Source organism: Didymosphaeria variabile (genome assembly GCF_027946475.1).
Source record: "Didymosphaeria variabile strain IMI 356815 chromosome Unknown scaffold_2, whole genome shotgun sequence".
Classification (NCBI taxonomy): Eukaryota; Fungi; Ascomycota; class Dothideomycetes; order Pleosporales; family Didymosphaeriaceae; genus Didymosphaeria; species Didymosphaeria variabile.
Genome location: NW_026611621.1, coordinates 118,115 through 139,887, shown reverse-complemented (window position 1 = coordinate 139,887; position 21,773 = coordinate 118,115). Strand labels below are relative to the sequence as shown.

General features: G+C 49.3%; 9 protein-coding genes across 9 annotated transcripts; 4 read left to right on the top strand and 5 right to left on the bottom strand.

Moving 5' to 3' along the window:
- Positions 1-628: 628 nt before the first annotated feature.
- On the bottom strand, positions 629-1,774 carry N0V89_001750 (uncharacterized protein; the record flags this gene model as incomplete). Its single annotated transcript, XM_056210561.1, has 1 exon — positions 629-1,774. The coding sequence occupies one exon, from the start codon at positions 1,772-1,774 to the stop codon at positions 629-631; it is 1,146 nt and encodes a 381-aa protein (XP_056074034.1).
- Positions 1,775-3,436: 1,662 nt separating this feature from the next.
- N0V89_001749 (uncharacterized protein) lies at positions 3,437-3,893 on the bottom strand (the record flags this gene model as incomplete). The annotated part of the gene is made up of 2 exons (XM_056210560.1): positions 3,437-3,746; positions 3,889-3,893. The coding sequence occupies 2 exons, from the start codon at positions 3,891-3,893 to the stop codon at positions 3,437-3,439; spliced, it is 315 nt and encodes a 104-aa protein (XP_056074033.1).
- A 1,015-nt stretch (positions 3,894-4,908) lies between these two features.
- N0V89_001748 (uncharacterized protein) lies at positions 4,909-5,961 on the top strand (the record flags this gene model as incomplete). Its single annotated transcript, XM_056210559.1, has 4 exons — positions 4,909-4,974; positions 5,036-5,063; positions 5,127-5,459; positions 5,549-5,961. The coding sequence occupies 4 exons, from the start codon at positions 4,909-4,911 to the stop codon at positions 5,959-5,961; spliced, it is 840 nt and encodes a 279-aa protein (XP_056074032.1).
- A 5,348-nt stretch (positions 5,962-11,309) lies between these two features.
- N0V89_001747 (uncharacterized protein) lies at positions 11,310-12,183 on the top strand (the record flags this gene model as incomplete). Its single annotated transcript, XM_056210558.1, has 4 exons — positions 11,310-11,391; positions 11,441-11,747; positions 11,797-11,880; positions 11,928-12,183. The coding sequence occupies 4 exons, from the start codon at positions 11,310-11,312 to the stop codon at positions 12,181-12,183; spliced, it is 729 nt and encodes a 242-aa protein (XP_056074031.1).
- Positions 12,184-12,456: 273 nt separating this feature from the next.
- On the top strand, positions 12,457-14,013 carry N0V89_001746 (uncharacterized protein; the record flags this gene model as incomplete). Its single annotated transcript, XM_056210557.1, has 2 exons — positions 12,457-12,498; positions 12,556-14,013. 2 exons carry the CDS (start codon positions 12,457-12,459, stop codon positions 14,011-14,013), a joined length of 1,500 nt encoding a protein of 499 aa, XP_056074030.1.
- Positions 14,014-15,183: 1,170 nt separating this feature from the next.
- On the top strand, positions 15,184-16,122 carry N0V89_001745 (uncharacterized protein; the record flags this gene model as incomplete). The annotated part of the gene is made up of 1 exon (XM_056210556.1): positions 15,184-16,122. One exon carries the CDS (start codon positions 15,184-15,186, stop codon positions 16,120-16,122), a length of 939 nt encoding a protein of 312 aa, XP_056074029.1.
- Positions 16,123-16,667: 545 nt separating this feature from the next.
- Positions 16,668-17,799, bottom strand: N0V89_001744 (uncharacterized protein; the record flags this gene model as incomplete). The annotated part of the gene is made up of 3 exons (XM_056210555.1): positions 16,668-16,789; positions 16,912-17,493; positions 17,622-17,799. The coding sequence occupies 3 exons, from the start codon at positions 17,797-17,799 to the stop codon at positions 16,668-16,670; spliced, it is 882 nt and encodes a 293-aa protein (XP_056074028.1).
- Positions 17,800-18,409: 610 nt separating this feature from the next.
- On the bottom strand, positions 18,410-19,905 carry N0V89_001743 (uncharacterized protein; the record flags this gene model as incomplete). Its single annotated transcript, XM_056210554.1, has 7 exons — positions 18,410-18,803; positions 18,855-18,953; positions 18,998-19,341; positions 19,392-19,465; positions 19,515-19,551; positions 19,605-19,624; positions 19,680-19,905. The coding sequence occupies 7 exons, from the start codon at positions 19,903-19,905 to the stop codon at positions 18,410-18,412; spliced, it is 1,194 nt and encodes a 397-aa protein (XP_056074027.1).
- Positions 19,906-20,394: 489 nt separating this feature from the next.
- Positions 20,395-21,403, bottom strand: N0V89_001742 (uncharacterized protein; the record flags this gene model as incomplete). Its single annotated transcript, XM_056210553.1, has 2 exons — positions 20,395-20,956; positions 21,015-21,403. The coding sequence occupies 2 exons, from the start codon at positions 21,401-21,403 to the stop codon at positions 20,395-20,397; spliced, it is 951 nt and encodes a 316-aa protein (XP_056074026.1).
- Between the last annotated feature and the right edge of the window lie 370 nt (positions 21,404-21,773).

Sequence of the window (21,773 nt, the reverse complement as noted above, 5' to 3'; positions counted from 1 at the left end):
ATCTGGACTGTTTGAGCCGTCAAAATCGGTTATATACTCAAGAAGTACAGTAGTTTCACAACATGGCCTTGTTGTTGTGGTTGCAAGAAGCATTGTCTCCGTAAGGTTTGCATTGAAAGATAACTACTGCTATGAGCGATAAAGGACAGTATGTGGCGAACCGGGCCTTTGTTTTGGGTGGTCCGGATCGTTGGCGAGGCATAACGGAATCGAGATATCTCTTGTGAGTCAAGCGTCGATGGTGGAAGCAGATGGAAAAATGAACAGTGGAAGATCATCGGAATGCATTATAGTGGTCCGTAAGGGTATTGTCCTATACAAATGGAGCCACGCGACGTCACCCATCTCAACAACATCGCATGGGGTCGACATCCTTTGGTTCGTCCAATCAGACGTTGTCTAACAGCACGTGATCAAAATGCCGAAAGAAGACGGCGCTTCTTGAATTGTGGGATGACACTTAAAGAAGCGGCTCCTCCACACAAATCGTTGAATATTCTGATTATGGTATATTGATGAAGTAACAATACTAAAACTAAACATATCACCAATAGTACCGATGGTTTAGTCGTAAAATTAGCCGTTGCCATCAACTTCGGCGATCTCTTCCGCATAAGAGAAAGTACAACTATTTCCGAGAGTGTTTCCACGCGGCTACAAGGCAGTCCAGCGCAGAGCTTTGGGGGCTCGCATTAGCAGGTCCGTGAAAGGGCCCGTTCCAGTCGGAATCCAGATCCGCAGCTCCATCTCTAGCCTTGTTCCAGATACTGTCAGCAGACGCCTGCATGAACGCTTTGTACTCGGGTCTAGGGCTCTGCGTTTGCAAAGACGACAGTGCCCGCATGAATACGCCTTTGAACTGCGGTGCAGCCTCTCCAGGACTTGCGTTGTTGATATTTTGCTCTCGAAGAACACCATCCTTTGACATGGTTCGGATGACTTCGGCGGCAACAAGATGTGCCTCGTCCATGTAAGCCGTTTCTCCAGTGGCACGAGCCAGAGCGACCAAGCCTGATACCAGCGCTCCATTCGTATACGTAAAACTGTGTGGGTTCTTACCACTCTTACAGGTCTTCTTATCGATGCTGCCATTGCCGATGTGGTCGTCTGTCTTGTACATGCCGCTGTTTTTGAACCATTTCCACGACTTGACCGCCCAGTCGCGATAGAAGTCCTTCTTTCCTTCAACGCGGTTGGAGAGCCAGCCAGCTACTTCGATAAATAGTGTGTTGGAAATATCCGCGATGTCTCGATGCCCCTTGTCCCACCAAAGACCACCATCAGAGCAGCCTGTGCCCCAGCCGGATGTCATATCTTCGAAGAGTACCTCTGCAGTATCGAGGTACTTACGATCACGGGTGACATCGTAGGCTTTGATCCAGGCCATAGCCCACCACCCCATGTCATCATAGTAACCATTGATAAAGCCGTTCTTGTCCTCACGCCGCCTGAGTGCGTGGTTGTTCTTAATGTTCCAGGCTGCCGCTGCGTCAAAGCTACCGGGAACCACGGTCTTCCCAATCTCTTTCGCTCTTTCGCTCCCAACTTCCATCATTTCGAGGAGTGTAAACATGGCGTTCGCGGATTGCCACCAAGATGGGCCATAGCTCTTCCAAAGGCCAGTCTCGGGGTTGTACCATTGCTGGAGCCGGTCCAGCGCGGCTTCAGAGTTCGCCTTGTATGCACTAGCGGCATCGCGTTTAGCATGTGGTGCTGCCGCTGCACCTGTAGCAGCCAGAGCAACAGTGAAAAGAATGGAAAGGTCGATGCGCATGATTAAATCCTATGATTCTATATCACAAGGAGACCAAATAAACAATCGACAATGAGATTTAAACGAGCGAATAGAGAAATGACCGACTGCGATTGAGAACTTCTGATCGGAATCCGGGATATTCACGATCTTATACAGTATTTATTTTAACTTTGCGTGGCTTCGGATGTGTATGTAGATAGCCGGACTTTGAGGCGCGCTCGCGGTCCGCCGAGTGGCGTCAGGCCTCCACATAAAACTCCGCCCTGGGAACATCGACGTTCGCCCAACAAGGGACTATAGCAGAACGGATTGCAGCGCCTACTTAGCGGTTAACCCAGTATCACAGTAGTGCCAACATTGTTCAGGCTATGGTGCAGTGCAACTATACGTACATCCTGTACCTATGTATCCAGTCACAGGCACCAAATGCCACTTAAGGAAAAACACGTAATGTGCTTTTCGCACCGCACCTTTTCTTGCCAATTTACTCCAATGGCTTCGAACGCGCATAGGAAAAAAGCATCGGACTTCACGATAGATGCCTTACTGATTAGAGCGACATTTCATGAAACATGCAATAGGCAGTGCGCAAGTCCGCCTCTATTCGTCTAATCTAGCGAGATTAGGCTAGTCATTACCGTAGTGACATTCTACTGTGACCTCAATTTGGTTTTGTTTCCATGTCCGGGCTCCAGTTTACCTCGATACCATATAATCCGTGTGATGAAAACTTTTAAATTGTTCGTTAAGAGACGTGCCGTTGCGTAGCAGATATGTCTTATAGCTGGCCGCTTTGTCGCCTTATTCAATCACAACGATATTGAATATACTACGATCTGAAAGCACATAGAAGACTCTACATTTACTAGGGCGATGCTAACTGTGCGATAAGATTCTATGGGTTATGGAACGCGTGGAAGAGGCTGAGTTATAATACCTTTTTTTGCCACCGGACTGGAGGCTAGTATATCTGCCCATGCTCCAAGCGCCCCACAGCACCATGAACAGATCTGTTAGATTGGAAATTTGACCTAATATAATGAATAGGAAGGCGAGTGCTTTATCTGTTGAATGCGAGCAAGCAGTCGCGCCTTCGTAGATTATAACGCGATAATGAAAACGTTAGGACCTTGATAATTGGCACAACAACAAAAGCAAATCTGGTCAATAGTGTTCGCTCAGTATTCTACCCTCTCTCGTCAGCCTCTGGAAGCTATTTAACAGCTGGGCTTCTTGCAGGATGTACATCTGAAAGGTCGTCTTTCCTATACATAAAAGCTCTCCCGGAGTACTTCGATAAAGACGCTGGCGGAAGAGAAAATTACCTGCGTCATGGGTAATATTGGGTAATATTGGGTAATTTAGCTAAGATAAAGACACGGCTTGGGTGAGAAGAGTGTGAATTTGACTATAAATAAACGAGTGTTCCAATCCTCACCCCAAGTACTATCACTACCGTCGTTCAGTCTCAACGTAAAGAACCCAAGCAAGCTACTAGATGTCACCGCGATATCGCCATTACTTAGGTAGTCAAACTAGTACCCGCGCCATCCAACTCAACTACCTAATGAAGTAGGATACGCTTCTGCGCGATTGTTGAGACTTTTCATTGTAATATCCTTAGACTTAGGTTTAATGGCGAGGTATAGAGACTTGTAAAGCCCTGCTGCGCTTCGTGGACTAGGCGTCGCCGGCTTCGGATTTCACGGCCTGGAAAAGCGCTGGATACACCTCCGTATTGTGGTCCACTTCCTGGCCCCTCTCCTCAATGTCTTTGTTTCTATTTTCGGCCTCGGATTTAATGGCCTGAAAAAGCGCTGGGTACACCTCTGTATGGTGGTCCACTTCCTGGTCCCTCTTCTCAATGTCGCTATCCCCATGTTCGGCCTCAGATTTCACGGCCTGGAACAGCGCTGGGTACACTTCTGTATGCTTGTTCATTTCGTCGACCTCTGGGGATGTGGTCAGCAAGAGAGAGTTGTACGCTTCGCTGCGCTTGGCTTTGGATTCGCCAGGGACGTTGTTCACGACACAGTAGGCCTCTGTGCGCTTTGTGCCTCGGGGACAGGGGGAGCGAGCTTCTGTACCTGACAAGGTTAGCATGTCTGTGTATAGTTTCAAGGAACTGCAACGTCATTTAGTGTAAGAGGGTGTTGGACATACGCAAATCGATGGGCGCAGCGAGGACAACGGCGCTGAGAAGCGAGATAAGGATCGTTGAATGCATTTTGAATTTGCTAAAAAAGACAATGAGTGTCCTGGTGAAGACGGCTTGGGCGCTGATGAGGGGTGCGGGCTTCGTTGAGATGCGATATTGCTGTGGAAGAAAGTCAAAAAATTCGCCGCCTATTTATAAGAAGGAGAATAAGGATATATTTTCTCCACTGTTAAGCAAGAATTCGTAGAACGCAGTGCGCGGTTCAATGCTGCAAGCCAAGAACGCAACACAGCTGCAGGACTGCTCAGAACGCTCTCCTTCCACTTTCTGTTCGTATAGGTCCGGGTGTTAATCTGCTCAGCTTTGAAGGTGACCGCTACTTTTACTCAGCTTCAGAGGTGACCGCTACTTTGGGTTTGGTGCAAGGGTCGCAACGACTGGCGCAAGCTGTTTACCAACTCGGGGCCGGCATTATCACTGATTCGGCACAACGGCATCGGGATGGGCAACTTGCAGAAATGTTCGTCCATTAAGCCGGTCGGAAGAGCGTATATTTCCAATCAAGTCGCGTTGGTCGTGTCGCTTAGAGAAAGTACCAGGTAGTCTAACAAAGAAAAAGGGTCGCCAAACCCGTGCTCTATGGGATTAGAGCGAGATTCAGGTCGCCACTTCGCAGAAAAATTGTGCAGTGTTGGATTATCACACAACCACGTACACCGCTAAAACATTATGTAGTACATGTTACACACTCTCGGAACTTGGAATGATGTGCGGCTGAAGTCAAGCAGCTCTTTCCAGCTAGTGCGAACTGCGGTCCCTGGGGGGTGCCCGTTCCAGTGTGCGTACTTTCCGTTCAGGTTCATAGGAATTGACCGACAGATAGAAAGAGCCAGCTTATATTTTGGTAACTGCTGACCGTGTCTAGTATATGCGTTGAACTTGGCCAGGTTTTTCATGCCTCTTTCCTTTCCTGTTTGGCGCACTTTGTTCCAGCATGATTGAGGCTTCGAAACCGCAGCCTGGGGAGCTTCATCTCCTCAAAGACGAAGATTACTTAAAGGTATGTTCGAAAAATCTCAATTACAGGTCTCCAGTAAACTGACACTGACTGTATCGGCTAGGATGTCGACTTTGAGTACCACAGGTCCCGTAGGCCGCGCTGTAGTGTGGTCATGCTGTGTCTCAACAGCGCATTTCTAGCTGCAAGCATAGTCTGCCTCTATTTGAGTACAAAAGCAACAATTGCGCGGCCAGCATGCGACACTGAAGACCTCGCCATGGACCAAGGAGGTGCAAATGCTGCGCTGCGACAAGTCAGCTTTTACACTCCTTTGTTAGACAAGCTGAACATTACATTCAGCGACAAGAGAATGAACGCTAGTCTTTTTAATGATCCCTGGACCATATATAAAGCAGAACCATCCAAGGAGGTCGACGCTGCGTGGGAGAAAATGTCCAAGACCCGTTCACTGACTCTCGAGGCCGACGAGATAAGGAAGATGGGAAAAGACCCTGATTTCGCGGTTCAGGTCCCTCTACACTGGGGTAAATAGTTTTTTCTCTTGATCAACGCTAAACGATGCTTCACAAGCATCTATCTCCTCTCGTATTCGTGCCCAAACTAACCTTCCCAGGCTACGGGGCCTCCAAATACTTCGCACAACTCGACTCTCAACACCTCCTCCACTGCCTCAACTCTGTTCGAAAATACAGCCACTACGCCCACTACTTCTACCCCAGATGGGGCGACGAGTCCAACATGCCAGCCCTATCGGTTGCGCATCGGTCGCACTGCATTGGAATCCTTCTGGACGCGCTGACGTGCCAGCCTAGCTTGAATATGTTGAACTTCAATTGGATGGAAACGCAGGAGAACCCGTTTCCGGACTTTGCAATAAATCGGAAGTGCGTGGATCATAGCGCGGTACTCGAATGGCAGGACAGGGTGGGAATTAGAGAGGATCTAGTGGAGAATGATATAATCAAGAAACCAAAGGATGCGAAGGTGCTCCCTGCATTGCCGCAATTGCTGGAGCTGGAAGACTGAGAGCATTGTAGTATGTCGGGTACACGCAATATGGGGGCTTGAGGATGGGCCGGCTGCGAATGGAGCTAATGTACTACCTACTGAGCCAGGGTCGGCGGAGGTCTAGCCGGATCTAAGGACCGGTTGGTCAAACGTTGGATTCGTGCGTCTTGATCGCTTCTCTGACTGAAGAAATATATTCCGTTTATCATCTTTTAAGATGTCAGGTCGTCTTCTAGGCCGCGCAACCAACGTATGTACTGTCCGCTAGACGGTGACCTAGTAATTCGCGAAAGACAATACCCAGTTGTAGTACATGTACTATTTTTAGAATTGACAAGAGAAATATAACTTCACACACATTCCTGGCAAACGTGAATATCACGGGGCCAAGCAAGATAGGTGGCGTAGAAAGTACATTTCTTGATGGTGTGAAGCGGACACAATACGTCGAGTTATGCGGCTGCGTTCTAGACGACAGTAACAAGTCACATGTATGCGGCCTAATCTTGAGATACGCAGTGCACATGTGTGCTGTAAAAGCGGCAAACGGCTATAGCTTAACACCTGAGGCTAGGAACTATTAAGTTGTTGGTAGTTTATACAGCGGTATGACATGTGCTACTCATATGTAGTATGTGGTACCAATTGAGTGTTGCAAGTAACACGGAAAATACGCAATGCGTGAGTAATGATACTATGAAAATTTCCACCAACGCTATCTTACTACTCGGAGATAGCGAAATGATTTCCGCCCGATTCGACCGGCGCGACATGCGCCGTTTAGGGCCGACCTGGTTCGATGCTGCCCTGCCATGAATGGTCTTCGTCCGATCCTACGGCATCATCCTTACGAGGACACCTTGCGACAACCATTGTGGCGTTAATTACACAAGATGATATCCAGGTAGGTGTATGTATGAGACATGGAGGCGAGTTAGCAGAGTTTCTCTCCCGTAAGGAATAAGTGCGGCACGTGACGGTCATGTGACATAATTAGCACGTGCTCACTTCACATAGTAAGCAGCACGTGCTTGGCCATCACCTGAGGGCAATTGAATGCAGAAGAATCAATAATTCTTCCATAAAGTAGTGTATAAGTGACTGTACTGTGGTATGACGATGTAGAGCGGTCCATGTGCTTTTGTGACATGGCACAATCAGTCTACAACTCTTTGCGCACGAATCTGAATCGTAGCTTTCACATTGGGTAAAGAACTGGCCCTGTACCTCGAAGCTAGGAGGATGATGGTCTCGAGGCTTTCCATCCCATCGAAACTCATATTTCTGTAGCATTTCAACAAAAACCATCTTCGCCAGACGAACTGCGTAGAATCGGCCTGGGCATGTGTGTTTTCCGAAGCCCCATCTTGTATTCTGTTAGTACAGAAAGTCTTCACAATCCCACTAGATTACTTACGATAGATTCGTAGGTGTTGCGGTTGCTGCTGAATAGCTCTTCGTTTTTCCATTGACTTCTTTTTCAATTCCAGCCGGTCGGACAAATCGATATCCGTCGAACTTGAGAGGTTCGGAAAAATTGCGCGCATCTAACTGAATAGCTTTACACGGGAAACCAATTCTAGTACCAATGGGCAGCATGGTACCATCGTGAAGGACCCATGGCTCGCGCATAACAGTGCGGGCGGCAGTGACTGCATGTGGATTTAGGAGTGAGTGGACCGTCTAGAGATGTGAACATACCTCCGCCAATTGGATACAAGCGATTTGTCTCCATGATAAAACTGTCCATCAACGAAAGCGAATCGAGCATAGTCCTTGTATCACAAGTGCGCAAGGATGCCTCTCTGATCTCGTCTTTTAGCTTTTCAATGTAGTGTGGCTCTACCAGCAATTGGTACATCATCTCAGACATCATAGCCCCAGGAGCGCCCGTCCCAGCCTGAAGGATATGTAGCATATCCAAACTGACAATTCGGCTATTGCGCAGCCCGTCAGTATTGAGTCGAATAGCCCACTCTATTGAGTCATCATATTGTGGTAAATCCTTCCCATTCTTAGCTTCGGCCATTCTTTTCTTGACTACTGGTTCCACCATCTGCAAGGTTTTATACAATACAAAACGATGGTACTGGGCTATAAGCCAGCCGACGGGCTTTCTAAATGGTCCTAGTGGAAGCTCTGCTGCTATCAGACCGGTTACGAATACCGACTCAGTGAATTGGTGGGAGCGTTGTATATACTTTTCGTTCCGGGCAAGCTCTTCCCCCGCCAATATCCGATTGACAACGCGATGAGATATCATTATGAAGAGGTCTACGGCTTTGAAAGTTTTCCATTCTGCCCATGTCTTAGTGAACTGCGGGTCAAAGACAATGCGGACTGGTACCTTTAGGTTGTCCAATCTCAGTTTCTAGGGCCTTATGAATCTCGTGTTGAATAAGCGGAGTCAAAGAATCTGCTTGGATCAGCACAATTATCGTACAAGCTTACACATTTCATGTCTCAGACGTACTTAACACGGGATTTAACCCTTGCCTCATGATATCCCCCATACGGTCTGTTTCATACAGATCACCGACTGAATGATGGAGGTTGACAGCCTATAAATCTTAGCATTGATTCCTTTGCTCAAACTCGCAATTCATTACTTGCATCGCTGAAGTTTTTCAAGAAACTTGCATTCTCTGATTTTACTCGTGCCAGATCTGGCAGATATCTTGTCGGAAGAATCAAGTACTTCTTCGACCACCATTTCGCGACGAATGGTTTATCAAAGGGCACAATTATCTGCAGCATGGTCAAATTACTACATTGAAGTTCCCTGCTCGGGTCGGGACGCACTGATTTGTAACCCTCGGAGAACAAAGTATGAGGGCCTTTGCCCAACATGTTCGGCAGCCACCATGGATTGCCTAGTTGCTCGTAGTTGTCATACACTGAAGGGGAGCGACGATAAGTAAGATACACCAGTGCGCTTATGAAGAAAAGAAGGAGACAGGGACTTTGTTCGAAGATCACGGAACGCAAGTCAAAGATCGCCATTGGTGGATAGTCTGGTAGTTCTGATTTGTAACACGTGCGCGAACAAGAGAAATGATGAGATAAGAGCACGTTGAATGATGTACATCACCAGTGCATCAATAGCTATTTTCATGATAGCTGATGTGGGGTCTTGGGAGGCTTTGTCCGATTGGTCAGATGTATCAGCAGATGCTTGTTGTTTCGGCGCCCGGCACGTCTCAGAACGGGCAGCCTGATTCGCCAATCATACTGAACACGCCCGACTCGATGACGATCGTAATGCGAATCAACTTGGTATCAAAGCTACACAATTCAGAGCGCACGACTGCATGTTCCTCTAACAAATGCGATTTTCAGCGTACGGATCTACGCTTACAGGGTGTTCGAGATCTGATCTATCAATCGGGTTTGCCTGCTGAACCCAATGCGTAGCGGGTAATATCCATTATTGCGCATGAACGTGCACATTGCGCAATGCGATGTATAAGCGTAGATTGATGGATTCTACCGTCTGAGGTGCACTTGTAGCGAGCCAATCGGAATTACACGCAGAGCCGCAGTTGATGTTCTTTCTCCGCCTGCCGAATTCGTTGAGTACTTCCTCTGCTACTTTTGTACAGATTCTCTTTCTTCGTCATTGAGTTTTGAACTTGTAAGTCCGTTTGATCCTTTTCGCAACAACATGCCTCCCTATGCGACATTCTCAGTACCTGACTCTCCGGGCTTGTATCAATCGAATAGGGTATACTCGCCTGCGACGGGATCGAGTTACCCACATGTACTTCTACTAGCTTCACTACCTGTGGCATTAGCCAGTCCTCGATTTCCTGGCCGTATCCCGGCTTTTTCGATCATCATCCTTGCCCTCGCGATTTCTTGTCAGATTGACCCCCATTTTACCAATGATCCCGGAACCGCGCAGCCGTTCTCGCAGCTGTGGGCCGTATGGCTATCGACACTGGAGAAACTTTTTGCCTCAAGAGACCCCAAAGGACCTGGAGGGAAGCGCGTCTTGGGTCCTGAAAGTCTATTTTGGAGAAAGACTAGCCCCTCTCGGGAGGCGGAAGGAATGGTCGGATTCGGGCTCTCCAAGTGGCTTTGGGCGCTGGCCATCGTCTTCAATCTCCGCGGTGCAAATTGGAACTACCAGGCAAAGAATGTCCCTAAGCTCTCGCCGATGGAGAAAAATGGCAGGCTACGTTTCGTTATTTCTCGCGCCTGGAAGTCGATATATTGTTTCATTATGGCCGATATCGCGAATCAGTTATGGATGCAATTGTTCTTTGTAGGCAACACCGGTTCTGGATACACTAATATCGGGGATGTCAACAGTAAATATTTGACTGTCAAAGACCCCGACTGGATCTGGAGACTGGTCAAATCCGTGGCATGGGGGCCGCTGCCTTACTATACGATCAGTTTTCAGTACAACTTGATATCTATGGTGACTGTAGCACTGAAACTATTCGATCCAGAGGTCAGTAGATATATCGATGTTGCGATAGGGTTCCGAGAATCTTCGACGATGCTGATTATTCCCTAAGGACTGGCCACCGATGTTTGGACATATATCTAAAGTTACGACAGTGCGTGACTTCTGGGGCAAATTCTGGCATCAACTCATTCGACGGGTGAGTTCTCTTTGTCTCAATGTTTACGCATCTAACAAAATCGCAGAGTTTCAACACTTTCACAGGTTATGTGGTGGACGTATGTCACATCACGCGTGGGACTGTCTGGTCCTCGCAGACGCAAATATGGCTGTCATTCCTTCTGTCCGCGTTATTCCACGCACAGCTCAACCTCATCACACCAGTTCCCAGCAATATAGTGTTCGAGGAGCGCACGACTGGCATGTTTCTATTCTTTTTGTGGCAGGCTTTCGCGATATCACTTGAAGATCTGGCGCACGCTATCGTCAAGATTACAATTCAAAGATTGGGTATCAAGACGATGAGTGGTTTGGAAACAACGAGGACGTTGGTCGGATGGATATGGGTTCTTACGTCATTCTGGATATCTATACCTTGGGCTGCCGATCTGACCCTACGTTTCAGATTCGGTGATGAGTTGATGGTTCCTTTTTCCGTTGTGAGCCCTTGGATTAAAGACATATTCGGTGTTCTGCGGGCTCGGTATTAGGATAATATTGGTCTAGTTCTTTTCACTTTGTGTTCGCTGATAGTCGGATAACGGTAATTTGGGAAAACAACATCTTCGTCCCGTTTGACCACCATCGAGTAAGTCTCAGCTCTTGTTAGCACACAAGGCGCCGGCCATGACTTTAGTCTTCATGCCTCGGCATCCGAACAATAGCGAGCGACCTGAGATACTCAGCAATATAAAAAGTCCACATTGACCAGAGAGGAACCATCACTTCAGCAATGTCTTCGTCAAAGCCTTCCGGAGAGGTGGTGGATGGCAATCTCGAATATGATGGTCGTGTCATTATATACATTCTCAAAGGTAGAGAACATCCCTTTTCATTGATCCCATATGCTAATCGCAATTCAAGCGGATCAAACCAACTACATCAACTACATCAAGCCTTTGATTCTTGCCGAAGAGCTAAAGTTTCCACATGTCCTCTCTATCATCGATACCAAAGATGAGTGGTATTACAGCATTCATCCCGAACGTTACGTCCCTGCATTGCGTGATAGGGATCCAGAAACGAACCAAGATATCGTCGTTTTCGAGAGTACAGCCTGTTTGCAATACCTTGCAGAGAGGTTCGACAGCGAAGGTTCATGGACCGGTCGAACGGCATGGGAAAAGGCTGCTGTGATGTCTTGGACAGCCTATGAAACAGCTGGCTTAGGGTACCACACCTCAAAACCATTCACACAAACACGGAAAATAACTTTTCAGTGCAACGGCAAAGTACTGGCTTTACTTCCTGAAAGGCTTTCCGAATCGGCAGAAGCCTGAGCCACCCATGAAAGCTGTCGAAAAGTAATTTCCAACGCACCTCACCCAAACAGAGAGCTGATTTGTGGCAGGTTACACGCAAACGTGCTAACGCAATGGGACATCATGAACAAGCGCCTCTCAGTGCCCAACCAGCTTTACGTGGCTTTACCAGATCGCCCCACCATTGCCGACCTCTCGTATCTCCCCTTTGCCATGCCTTGGATGTTCACGTTCCTTGGTGTTGACATTAAGGATTGGCCTTACATCCAAGCCTGGAGCGAACGTATGGCGGAACGGCCTGCGGTGCAAACGATACTCGAAAGGGGTCCAAAATACGGTCATTGACCAAAGCAAGCTTGCAAGCCTGTAATGTTTAGCTGTAGCGTTACATAGTTGACTTCGGTGGCCGACTTGAGCAATTCTCAGTCGGTATAAAGCTGTGATTACAATCTGACAATGGTTGGTTATCTCCAGCATAGTTGTGCTTCACTCTTGCTGAGACTCATTCAAAAAGCTATCATGTATTCAGTTTCCAAAGGAACGAATTTTACTGTAGGCGTGGTTCTTACTTACCTTCTACCCTGTGCAGCGATGTTCTTCATGGTCATACATAGTCGCATGCGCAAAATTCCATTAGAGTTCATCTCGTTCGTCATCTACGTAAGTCGATCCGGGCAATAATGTCAGTCTTCCTGTAGCTGACATGTTTTGCGATAGCGATATTTGAGCTGGAGGTACCCTATCACATCACAGATCGATGGTCATCCAATCCCGACAGTTCCTTACCAATGGCCTAATGGACAAGGAGACGTCGCGAAGTTCCTGGAAGGCGAGAAAAATAGTCAAAGCTGGAGAGCGAAGTATGGGTCATTGTATAGGATATGGAGCGGCACGACGCCAGAGATGCAAGTTCTGCACCTCGTTGAGACGCATACGGGTACCTCTGCTGACGATACCAGAGTCGTGACTGCTCCAGAGGACATTCAACACCTCTTCTTCGATTCCGATAAGCACATTAAAGCCGTGAACAACGACTCCGGATGGCTCATGGGAGAACTACTCGGAAAATGTCTTGGGTTGATCAGCGGTGAATCCTATCAAAAGGTCAAAGCAGGAACGGCCGCTCACTTCACGCAAAAGATTTCAACCTCCTATCTTGCGCGGATTCAAACCATCACAGATGAGTATTTTGTGAAGCTCAGCCAGGAACCCCGTCTAAAGCGGCATCTCATAGATCCCGTCGAGGACTTGAAATTCCTCCCATTCTGGATTCTTGTCGACATCTTGTATGGAGAATTAACTCCACAGTTGCGAAGCCAAATAAAAGGCCTGGCAGTGCAACGCGAAGAGTTGTGGGCCCGGATGATTGAAGGAGGAGTTTCGAGATTTTCCTTTGCCCGACATCTTCCTATCAGGCTTACAACAGATCTACAACGGTTCAAGAAAGAATGGAGGGATTTCAACAACAGTGTGTACGAAGCATGTGTACTGGCTCAGGAAGATACAACGATTGTTAGGATGTACACTGAAGTGAAGCGCGGTGCTCTGGGGGAAGAAGAAGTGCTCCAAACGGTAGACGAGATGCTTTTCGCCAATTTGGACGTCACGATGGGTGGATTGTCGTGGAATCTACTTTTCCTCGCAAAGTACCAGGAGACACAAGAGGAGATTCGAGATGAATTACGCCGTGCAGCAAGCTCGGACACGACTGGCAGCAGAGAAGACTATCTCAAAAGACCATCCACTTTATTGGCCTATTCAATACTGGAATCAAGTCGCCTGAAGCCACTTGCGGCTTTCACAGTTCCCCAGTCAGCACCCACCCCCCGAACAATACAAGGCTTCCATGTACCAGCGAAAACAAATTTCATCATCGATACATACGCATTGAACATCAAGAACCCGTATTGGGGTCATGACAGCGAAGAATATCGCCCTTTCCGATTTTCAGACAAGAAACAGTACGAAATGCGCTACCAGTTTTGGCGGTTTGGATTCGGACCCCGACAATGTCTCGGGAAATATGTCGTAGATCTAATAATTCGATCTTCGCTGGCATATCTCATCGAGAATTATTGTTTGAGCTTGGCTGATACTTCGAATTGGGACAAGAATCCTACTACGTGGATCCTTCATCCCAAGACTCAGATTCGTTGTGAACCGTTGCGACGATAATACTCCGGAATGAGGAACACGAAGGTTTCTACGAAAACGACGCGGATCGGGGCAATTTTGGACTTATGAGATTAAGGGTTTCCTAATTATGTGGCTTACCACACGCCCAGCTGCAGATACTATTTCGACTTAATCGGTCGGCATGTCTACCAAGTCGGCAACCAATCAGTGCACCACTTAGCAGTGCTCACAATTTGTCCAGGTGCGACACATACCTCGGCGCCAGTGATGCTCCCAAGCCGTACAATACCTGCCTTGAACAAATACAGCAGGGGGACTAGCGTGGGTAGGTATACCCGGAATGTGCTGCATAGTGGTACCTGGCTGCCTACCCAGGTACCCCTTGGGTGTCAGGATGCAGCACGGCAAATCGATCGCTAACCTTACTTCGTACTGTTGAACTCCGGATGACCAATGAGATTGACGTTGCACCGGCCGCAAATCAGACGCCATCCACGCATGCAAGCTAAGCGCACCCGGCATCGACGTGACACAGCAACTGCCAAAACCAGCCCCAACGGCTGACTGCAGTGGCGTAAACTGTTGCTGGTAAGGGCCCGGGGCCTGCAGCGGAGAAACGCCCTTGTAGCTGCAACGATTAAGTCCCGTTTCTCCGCTTCTTCGCTCTAACCGCTTTAGATTCCCAATGGCTGTACGAGCGCGACACTTCATCATCATACATTCACCCTGTTTTCGAATTTCCCTCAAGTACTCGAGTCAGTTCACGTATTAGTCGCCGATTATGTCGCAGACGCAAAGAAACCAGGTCCAAAAGAAGTACAGACCATTCTTCCCACATGCAGAAGCAGTTGGCTAATGAGTCTAAAAGCCTTCCGAAACCTCCCAGACTGCGCTCAGCCTGTAACCAGTGCAATACTGTAAAGGTAACTGCATCTGATGTCCCTTCTATATTTCTAACACAACACTGACAGAACTTCCCAGCTTAAATGCAGTGGAGAGCGTGATGGATGTACACGCTGTCGCACACTACGAACTGAATGCATATATACCGAATCCCGCGTGGGTAAAGTCCAGGGGAATAGAAGGAGGAAGAAGACAAATGAGCCAAACTTAGAGACATTGGCACCATCAACAACTGCAGGCGATGACCAGAACACCTCAACCATAGCCAGAACTTTGCAGCCATGGACAGAACCATGGACATCTGATATGGCGTGGAGTGACGATATGCTGAATCTGGACGATCATTTGAACTTCGAAGATATGCTTGAAGATAGCACTGTCACTTCACCTAAAAACACCTCTTCAGCATCAGACTTCACCTGCTCTTCAGCGCAGACAACAGAACATGCCCAATCTCCAAGCTTTAGGCTAGGCGTCTCCAATGATCTACTTCCCTTTATTCCGGATCACAGGACGGACCATGCAGGCCAGCAAAATCATCAAGACAGTATATCTATACCATCGCCTACAGGAATAACATCAGATGCACAGGGACTCATTCTCACTCCAACGTCACAGGTAGACCCGACATACTCTCGAATGGCACCAGCTCGGCGAAGAACCATACCGGAAACACCCCAGCAGAACTTTTCCAAACTAGACAGTCGATGCGTTCTTGCGTGCACACAGATTCTAGTCACACTTGAAAACTATCTTTTCTCTGAGCTTCGAGCACTCGATCTGATCCTAGCCACCGTCAGCAAAGCCGTAGACGACCTCAAGAAACTAGTCGAGCTACAACAACAGTCGCGGTGCGACAGATGCATCATTTTATTCACGACCGTCATGCTCCAAGTAATCGCGCTCCTCGAGGCGGGCTCTAATAGCGCCACCGACCACGAACTAGACGCGGTCGATGACATTATATACGGTACGCAGCCACGGCCCGGACCGTCCCTTCACTTTGGCGCATTCCTCCCCACTTCAGAGGAGCAGCGATCGTGGCGCTCGCGCATCATAACACGAGAATATCGACATGTCGGCGAGATCTTGTCCGGCGTCATGGTGCTCGCTCGCTTGGGCCCCAGGGGCTCTTCTACTGATCCGACCGCCGTCGACTCGCGACTGAAGTGCCTGGGCAATATCGAGCAGCGCCTTAAGGAGATGGCGGCCAAGGAAGGAAGCGGGGAGATTCGAAATGCTTGAGTCGGAACTTTTCACACATTTCGCACTTGACTCGTACGATAGGTTGTTGAGCGCGCTCTCTTTTCCGTTTCCCTTTCGCGTTTCCGCATAGGAAGTTAGACCTGCATACTTGCGGTATGTAGTATATTTCCCGTCTTTGATTAAGCACCGCCGAGCCAGACATCGCTATTCTCCTGCATATAGTCCAGCGTTGTGGTAACAGCTTACAGACAAACCTACCTAGGTAGTTCGGATAGCCCGAGAATGCGTGTACAGTGTGAGGGGGTCATGCATGCAGCGTCGAAGCCCGTCTCGGCTGGGATTAGAATGAGGCGTTCATGCATGCAGCATTCGAAGTCCGTCCCGACCTGCATACTTGCGGTAGTATACAAAATTCACTCGTCTTTGTTCCGCGGGTACAGTATGAGGGTGTCATGCATGCAGCGTTCGAAGTCCGTCTCAACTGGGATTAGAACCTTGGCAGTCGCAAAGAATTACTCAATTAATACATCTTACGTGGAGCCAAACTCGAATACAGGCCAATCTCGTATGTCCCGCGGTAGAAGTCACGGTTTCCGACCCATGATAACGTATACGGAGTACGTCCCTCCATATTCTTCCAGACCACGAAGCACCTTACTCGGAAGGTCGTTCAAATCCATCTTATCCAGCTCCGCAACACCCACGTCTGTCATGCCCATGGAATCAGCTCACGTCGCCTTCATCATTATTGGCGCAAAAATATAGCAGTGTAGCCGAGACAACGCACGAGAAAGAGGAAGAGGTGAGATGAGAAGCGGGTTGACGTACGTTTAGCCCCCATAACCAGCTGTTGAGCCGTGAGCGCCACCGTCTCAGCGCTCCTACGACCCATATCCACATCCGCCCTGCGCTTCCCAATCGGGACAACAATCCTCTGCTCACTCACGTCCACCAGGCCCGCACGTGCAAAGTACGCTGACAGATGCGTGTCAACGTCCGGCTCAACGCCCATGGTGAGGTAAATCTTGCGTAGCAGCCCCCATACCACGGCTGCGGCGTTATCCTTCTCGCCGATAACCGGCGCACCGACATCCGACTCCATGAGCTGGATCCAGCCTCCAGGTTTGACCAGCGCGACCAGATTGGCGACCACGTCTTCGAGCTGCTCGCTGCGCACTGCACCTAGAACGAAGCGCTGATGCACGAGGTCGAACGAGGCGGCCCAGTCCGCTGGCCACGGCTGTGTAACATCTTGCGTCTTGTACACAATTCCTGCATCCCCACCTTCTTCTCTATCCTGGTTCCTCGTAGCCTGCGAAGAAGCAGAGGGAAAGAACGACTCCGTAATGTCCGTCCCAATATATTCGTGCTGGGAGCCCTGTTCGTCCCGTAGATCCTGGAGCCAGCGACCTGCGGCAAGGCGTAGTCAGTGAATGAGTGAATGCGTACAGGCTCAGACATACGCCCAAATCACTACCTCGATGGGGAAAAGGATTGCAATTCAAGGCAATCAAGTTTCTTCCATGGTGCCCACTTACCAGCCGCAGTACCGGAGTCCAGTATGCGCAGCCGACGACCACCCGATGCGACAAAGTCGACAGGGGCAAGTACAAGTTTTCCTATGTGATCGACGGTTGAGTCGTGAAAGCCGTGGATGCGGTCCAATTCTGTGGCGCTCCCGCCCAGGATGTACTCATGGGGTTCTTCGGCCACCATTACGGATGTCGGGGATTGGGGGCAAAAAGGGTAATCGATTGTAGGGTCCTGATACAAATGGGGATGGACAACGACATGGATTGATATTTGGTGGTGGTCTGGCTATAAGTATGTAAGTCCGCGGAGGAAATTCGGGCACCGGTACTTGACGCACGTTGAGTAGTTTTGTCTCGATTTGGAGTTTCTTAATCCTTTCAATTTGCAGAGTTGGGGCTGCGAGTGAAACTTGCTAGCTGATGGGTAGGGGGTGTGCGGGATACAGTACGATTATCTTGCATGTGATTTTTGAAGGATACATCGTAATGCAAACCCTGATGGTCATTCCAAAATCGCCTCTGCACGATACGATGAAGTGCGGACATCAGTGTAAGTTCACCGCCAAGAAGGTAGGCAATATACGTTCTATACAATCACTATACATTCTACACAATGTGCACTGAAATTAATATACACTAGGCCCGAAGCAGCAACAGTCTTCAGTGGGTGAAGCCTAGAAAGCTCTCGTGCGCATCCCAGATATCGCCCTCAACCACAATACGATCCTTCCATATTATAGAATCCGATACAGAAACCTGATAGCACCTTTCGCACACAGCTCCATCCAGAAACCTCAATGCTTCTGCTGCTGCTGCTGTGCCATCTGCTGAGCAAGCTGCGTAACATCCTTACTCGCCCTATCGATATTCGTATCCTGCGTAAGTGACGTCGTCGCATCAAACCACTCCCTCCTCCTATCATTCTTCGCAGACGAAGCGTTAGACTTGCGCTCATTAAGCTCCACATAAGTCGCATTCTTGTTGACCAGGCTGCTATCCGAGACGTTGCCGTAATGCGAATCCGCGCCCGTAGCCTTGGAGCCTTGCGACGCGTTGTTCGTGCGGATGAGACGCGTGCGCATCGACCGGATGTAGGTACCCCAGCTGACAAGGCGGGCTCGCTTGGGGAGAAAAGTCGCGAAGAGAGGCATGCAGGCGCAAATGATTCCAACATCGATTTCGAGGACGCTAGGAATGATGAGATATCGAGGTTGGACGTGTGAGCTGAGGGTGGCTTACCTTATGGTCATGCGGATAGTGGCACTCCAGGTCGGGTCTGGGTTCACGCCGTTGTATTGTGATTTCCAGTAGAGATTGAGGCAGCTCATGACGATCGCCCTGTAGTTATTAGCAATGTTTAGTGTTCAGATTGAGCTGCTTACGCGATGCCGCTCGAGAAGATGGCGATGACACCGATCTTGCGCTTTGGCGTCATGTGCAGGCGTGCAACGCCAGAGATAGGAAGTACAAAGATGTACACATCGGTCGCGATATTAAACGCAGCTTGCGCGTATGACAGGCGTTGTCCAACCTGGTTATCAAAGGAGGTTTGGAAGATGAAGATGAACATCCAAGCTGTGTACATGGTGGTGACTAAGAATAAGCCGAGGAAGATTCCGTAGCGGACCAGTCGGTTTGGCTTGAATATGCGCAGGTAGAGAAGCAGGAGAGCATTTTTCACAAGGAGTGTGATTACCTGGGGAAGTGCTGCGACGACTGTAGTCCACTGCAGGCCGTTAGAGTAAAGCTCGATCTCGATCTCGGGGTAGACCGTACATATGGTAGCTTGAACATTATGATACCGAGAGATGTATCCCAGATATGTCTGCCTCCCATACCGTTCTCCAACACTGTGCTATGTAAGCTAAGCCTCAATACGGATGCGCTCAAGCTACTTACTCCATATGGTGATGCCCGTGTACGCGATTTGAGGGGGCTACGTTCAATGTGAGAAAATCATCTTTAGTGCAAAATTACGAGATGCCTCACCAGTGCGAGTACAAGAACCACTTTCACCAGTCAGCTGAAATTTTTGAGAGCGTATTTTGTCTTTCATGTACTTACAGTCATCCCACCACGGCTTGTGGTTGATCACCCTGAAGCGCACATAAAGGCGCATGCACACGAAAATGGTAGCTATAGCTATGAAAATGGACAATGTGACGATTCCGATATTCTTGTTTGTCGCCGGGTGCTCGAGGTCCTGAATGTAGCCCGGTGGCGCTTGTGGCGCCGCTGGCGTCTTCCACACGTCAGTTCCCGGCGGGAGGGAAGGCATCTGTGGAGCCATTGCGAGTCAAGAGGGTAAAAAGCAAATAGAAAAGAGTGAGATGAACGAGGCTGAAGCTGTTGGTGGGACGGTACTTGAAGTTGTGACGGTTCGCCGGCTTCCGCAAGGCTACGACACGGCGGGCCGACAGTTTAGTAGAGAGTGCGGCTTTTCGAGACACTAGTGTGTTATACCGCAGCATGTCCTTGTTGGGTCTGCGTGGCGTGTGGTATTGGATGGTCGAAGTCCGATGCATCGACAGGGTGCTCGGTAGGATGCATGTAAGACTTGTGTAACAATAAGCAGCCAACCAATTGCGGTGATACGCATGAGTGATGTTGACGAGGCAGTTCACATTAATGAAGCAAGAATTTAGATTGCACAGCTATGTTTAGTACTACCTGGAGAACGGTATTCTACACAGAGAGGCAAGGAAGCACCGAAGGTATATAGAAGAAAAGGGGAAAACTCCATTCCGCACGTTTTGGTGCGTTTGCTAGTCCACGTGGACTAGAATATAGCGCGCTGCTTGTACGTCTCGGCCTGGATCTGTAATGGTGCGCCGCCTCCCGTGCATGTTCCCGAATTAAGGGCACCGGTGATTGTCTGCATCGGGCTAGAACAGTCGCCTGCAGCAAAGACACCCTTGATGCTAGTCTGATTGAAGGGGGGGTTGACGACTACCGTCTGCATAGGCGATAGCGCGCAACCAAGCTGCTGGGCCAGGTCGCCGCGAAGCTTCGTCTTCGGCTTGTGTGCCAGAAAGGCTTCCGTGATGCTTGTTCCGTCGTCAAAGTGCAGCGTAATACGGGCCCGCTCGGGAGCTTTGACGAGCTTGGTGATCTTTTTCGAGTTCACAGTCATGGGAGCCGGGGCCGCATCGAGAGCGGCCTTCAATTCACCGGCCAGCTGCTCGTTTCCGTTCGTGTAGAGTGTGACATTATCGACCATGCGTAGCGCTTGGCGAGCAAAGTGCAAGGCTGGAACCACTGCACCAGTGTCACCCTCAGCCAACATGCCCGCCGAAGGGTTGCCCTTCTCCTCCCATCCGTGGCAGTATAGGCAGTGGAAGCTGTGATGATTGTGAGCGCCGTAGAAATCGCGCGTATTGTAGCGAAAATGAGACTTACATGCCCGAAACCCAGCACTCGGCATAACCAGGAATGTTCGGGTAGATGTCCTCAACCCCAGTGGCTAGGATCACCTTCTTGCCCGTCCATGTCCTGCCGCCGCCTGTGGCTTCGAAGAGTCCATCCTCTCGCTGCTTGAGAGTCTCAATCTCCACCTTCTCCACGGTGATGGATCCGTAACGCTCGAAGTCCTTGACGGATTTCTCACGGAACGCTTGGGGATCCTGATGGTCCCAGCTAGGCATAGTGTGCATGTGTTTGCTCAGCGAGTTGCGGTACTTTCCGGAATCAAACAGCACCGTCTTGTGGTCTTGACGCACAATCGAGGCTGCTGCGCTCAAGCCGGCAGGGCCGCCGCCGAAGAGCAAGATCTCGTATTCTGAAGCCATGATGGGATATAGACGAATCTGAAGATGATTGAATAGGGATAGAGAGATTGAAAAGAGAAGATGGAGCAAACAAACAAACTGAGAAGGCTTTATGTGAAGGGTGCGGGACCCGAAGTGGTTAGGCTGCGGCGGGGATGAAAGGCGGCGTGGGCGGCGCGGGCGGCGTTGCGCCAGGCGGCAGGCTAAGCCCCCAAACCAGGTGACCCCGGTACAGACCCATACACGTGACATGGTGGGATGGAGAGGAACTCGCGCATTTCGGGCGCCGACACTGTAAGCAAGAAGCACCATCTATTGCAGCCATGGATGATTACGAAAAGAAGTTCTACCACCACTGGCTGCATGACTGCCTCCCTCGCTCCCAACACCT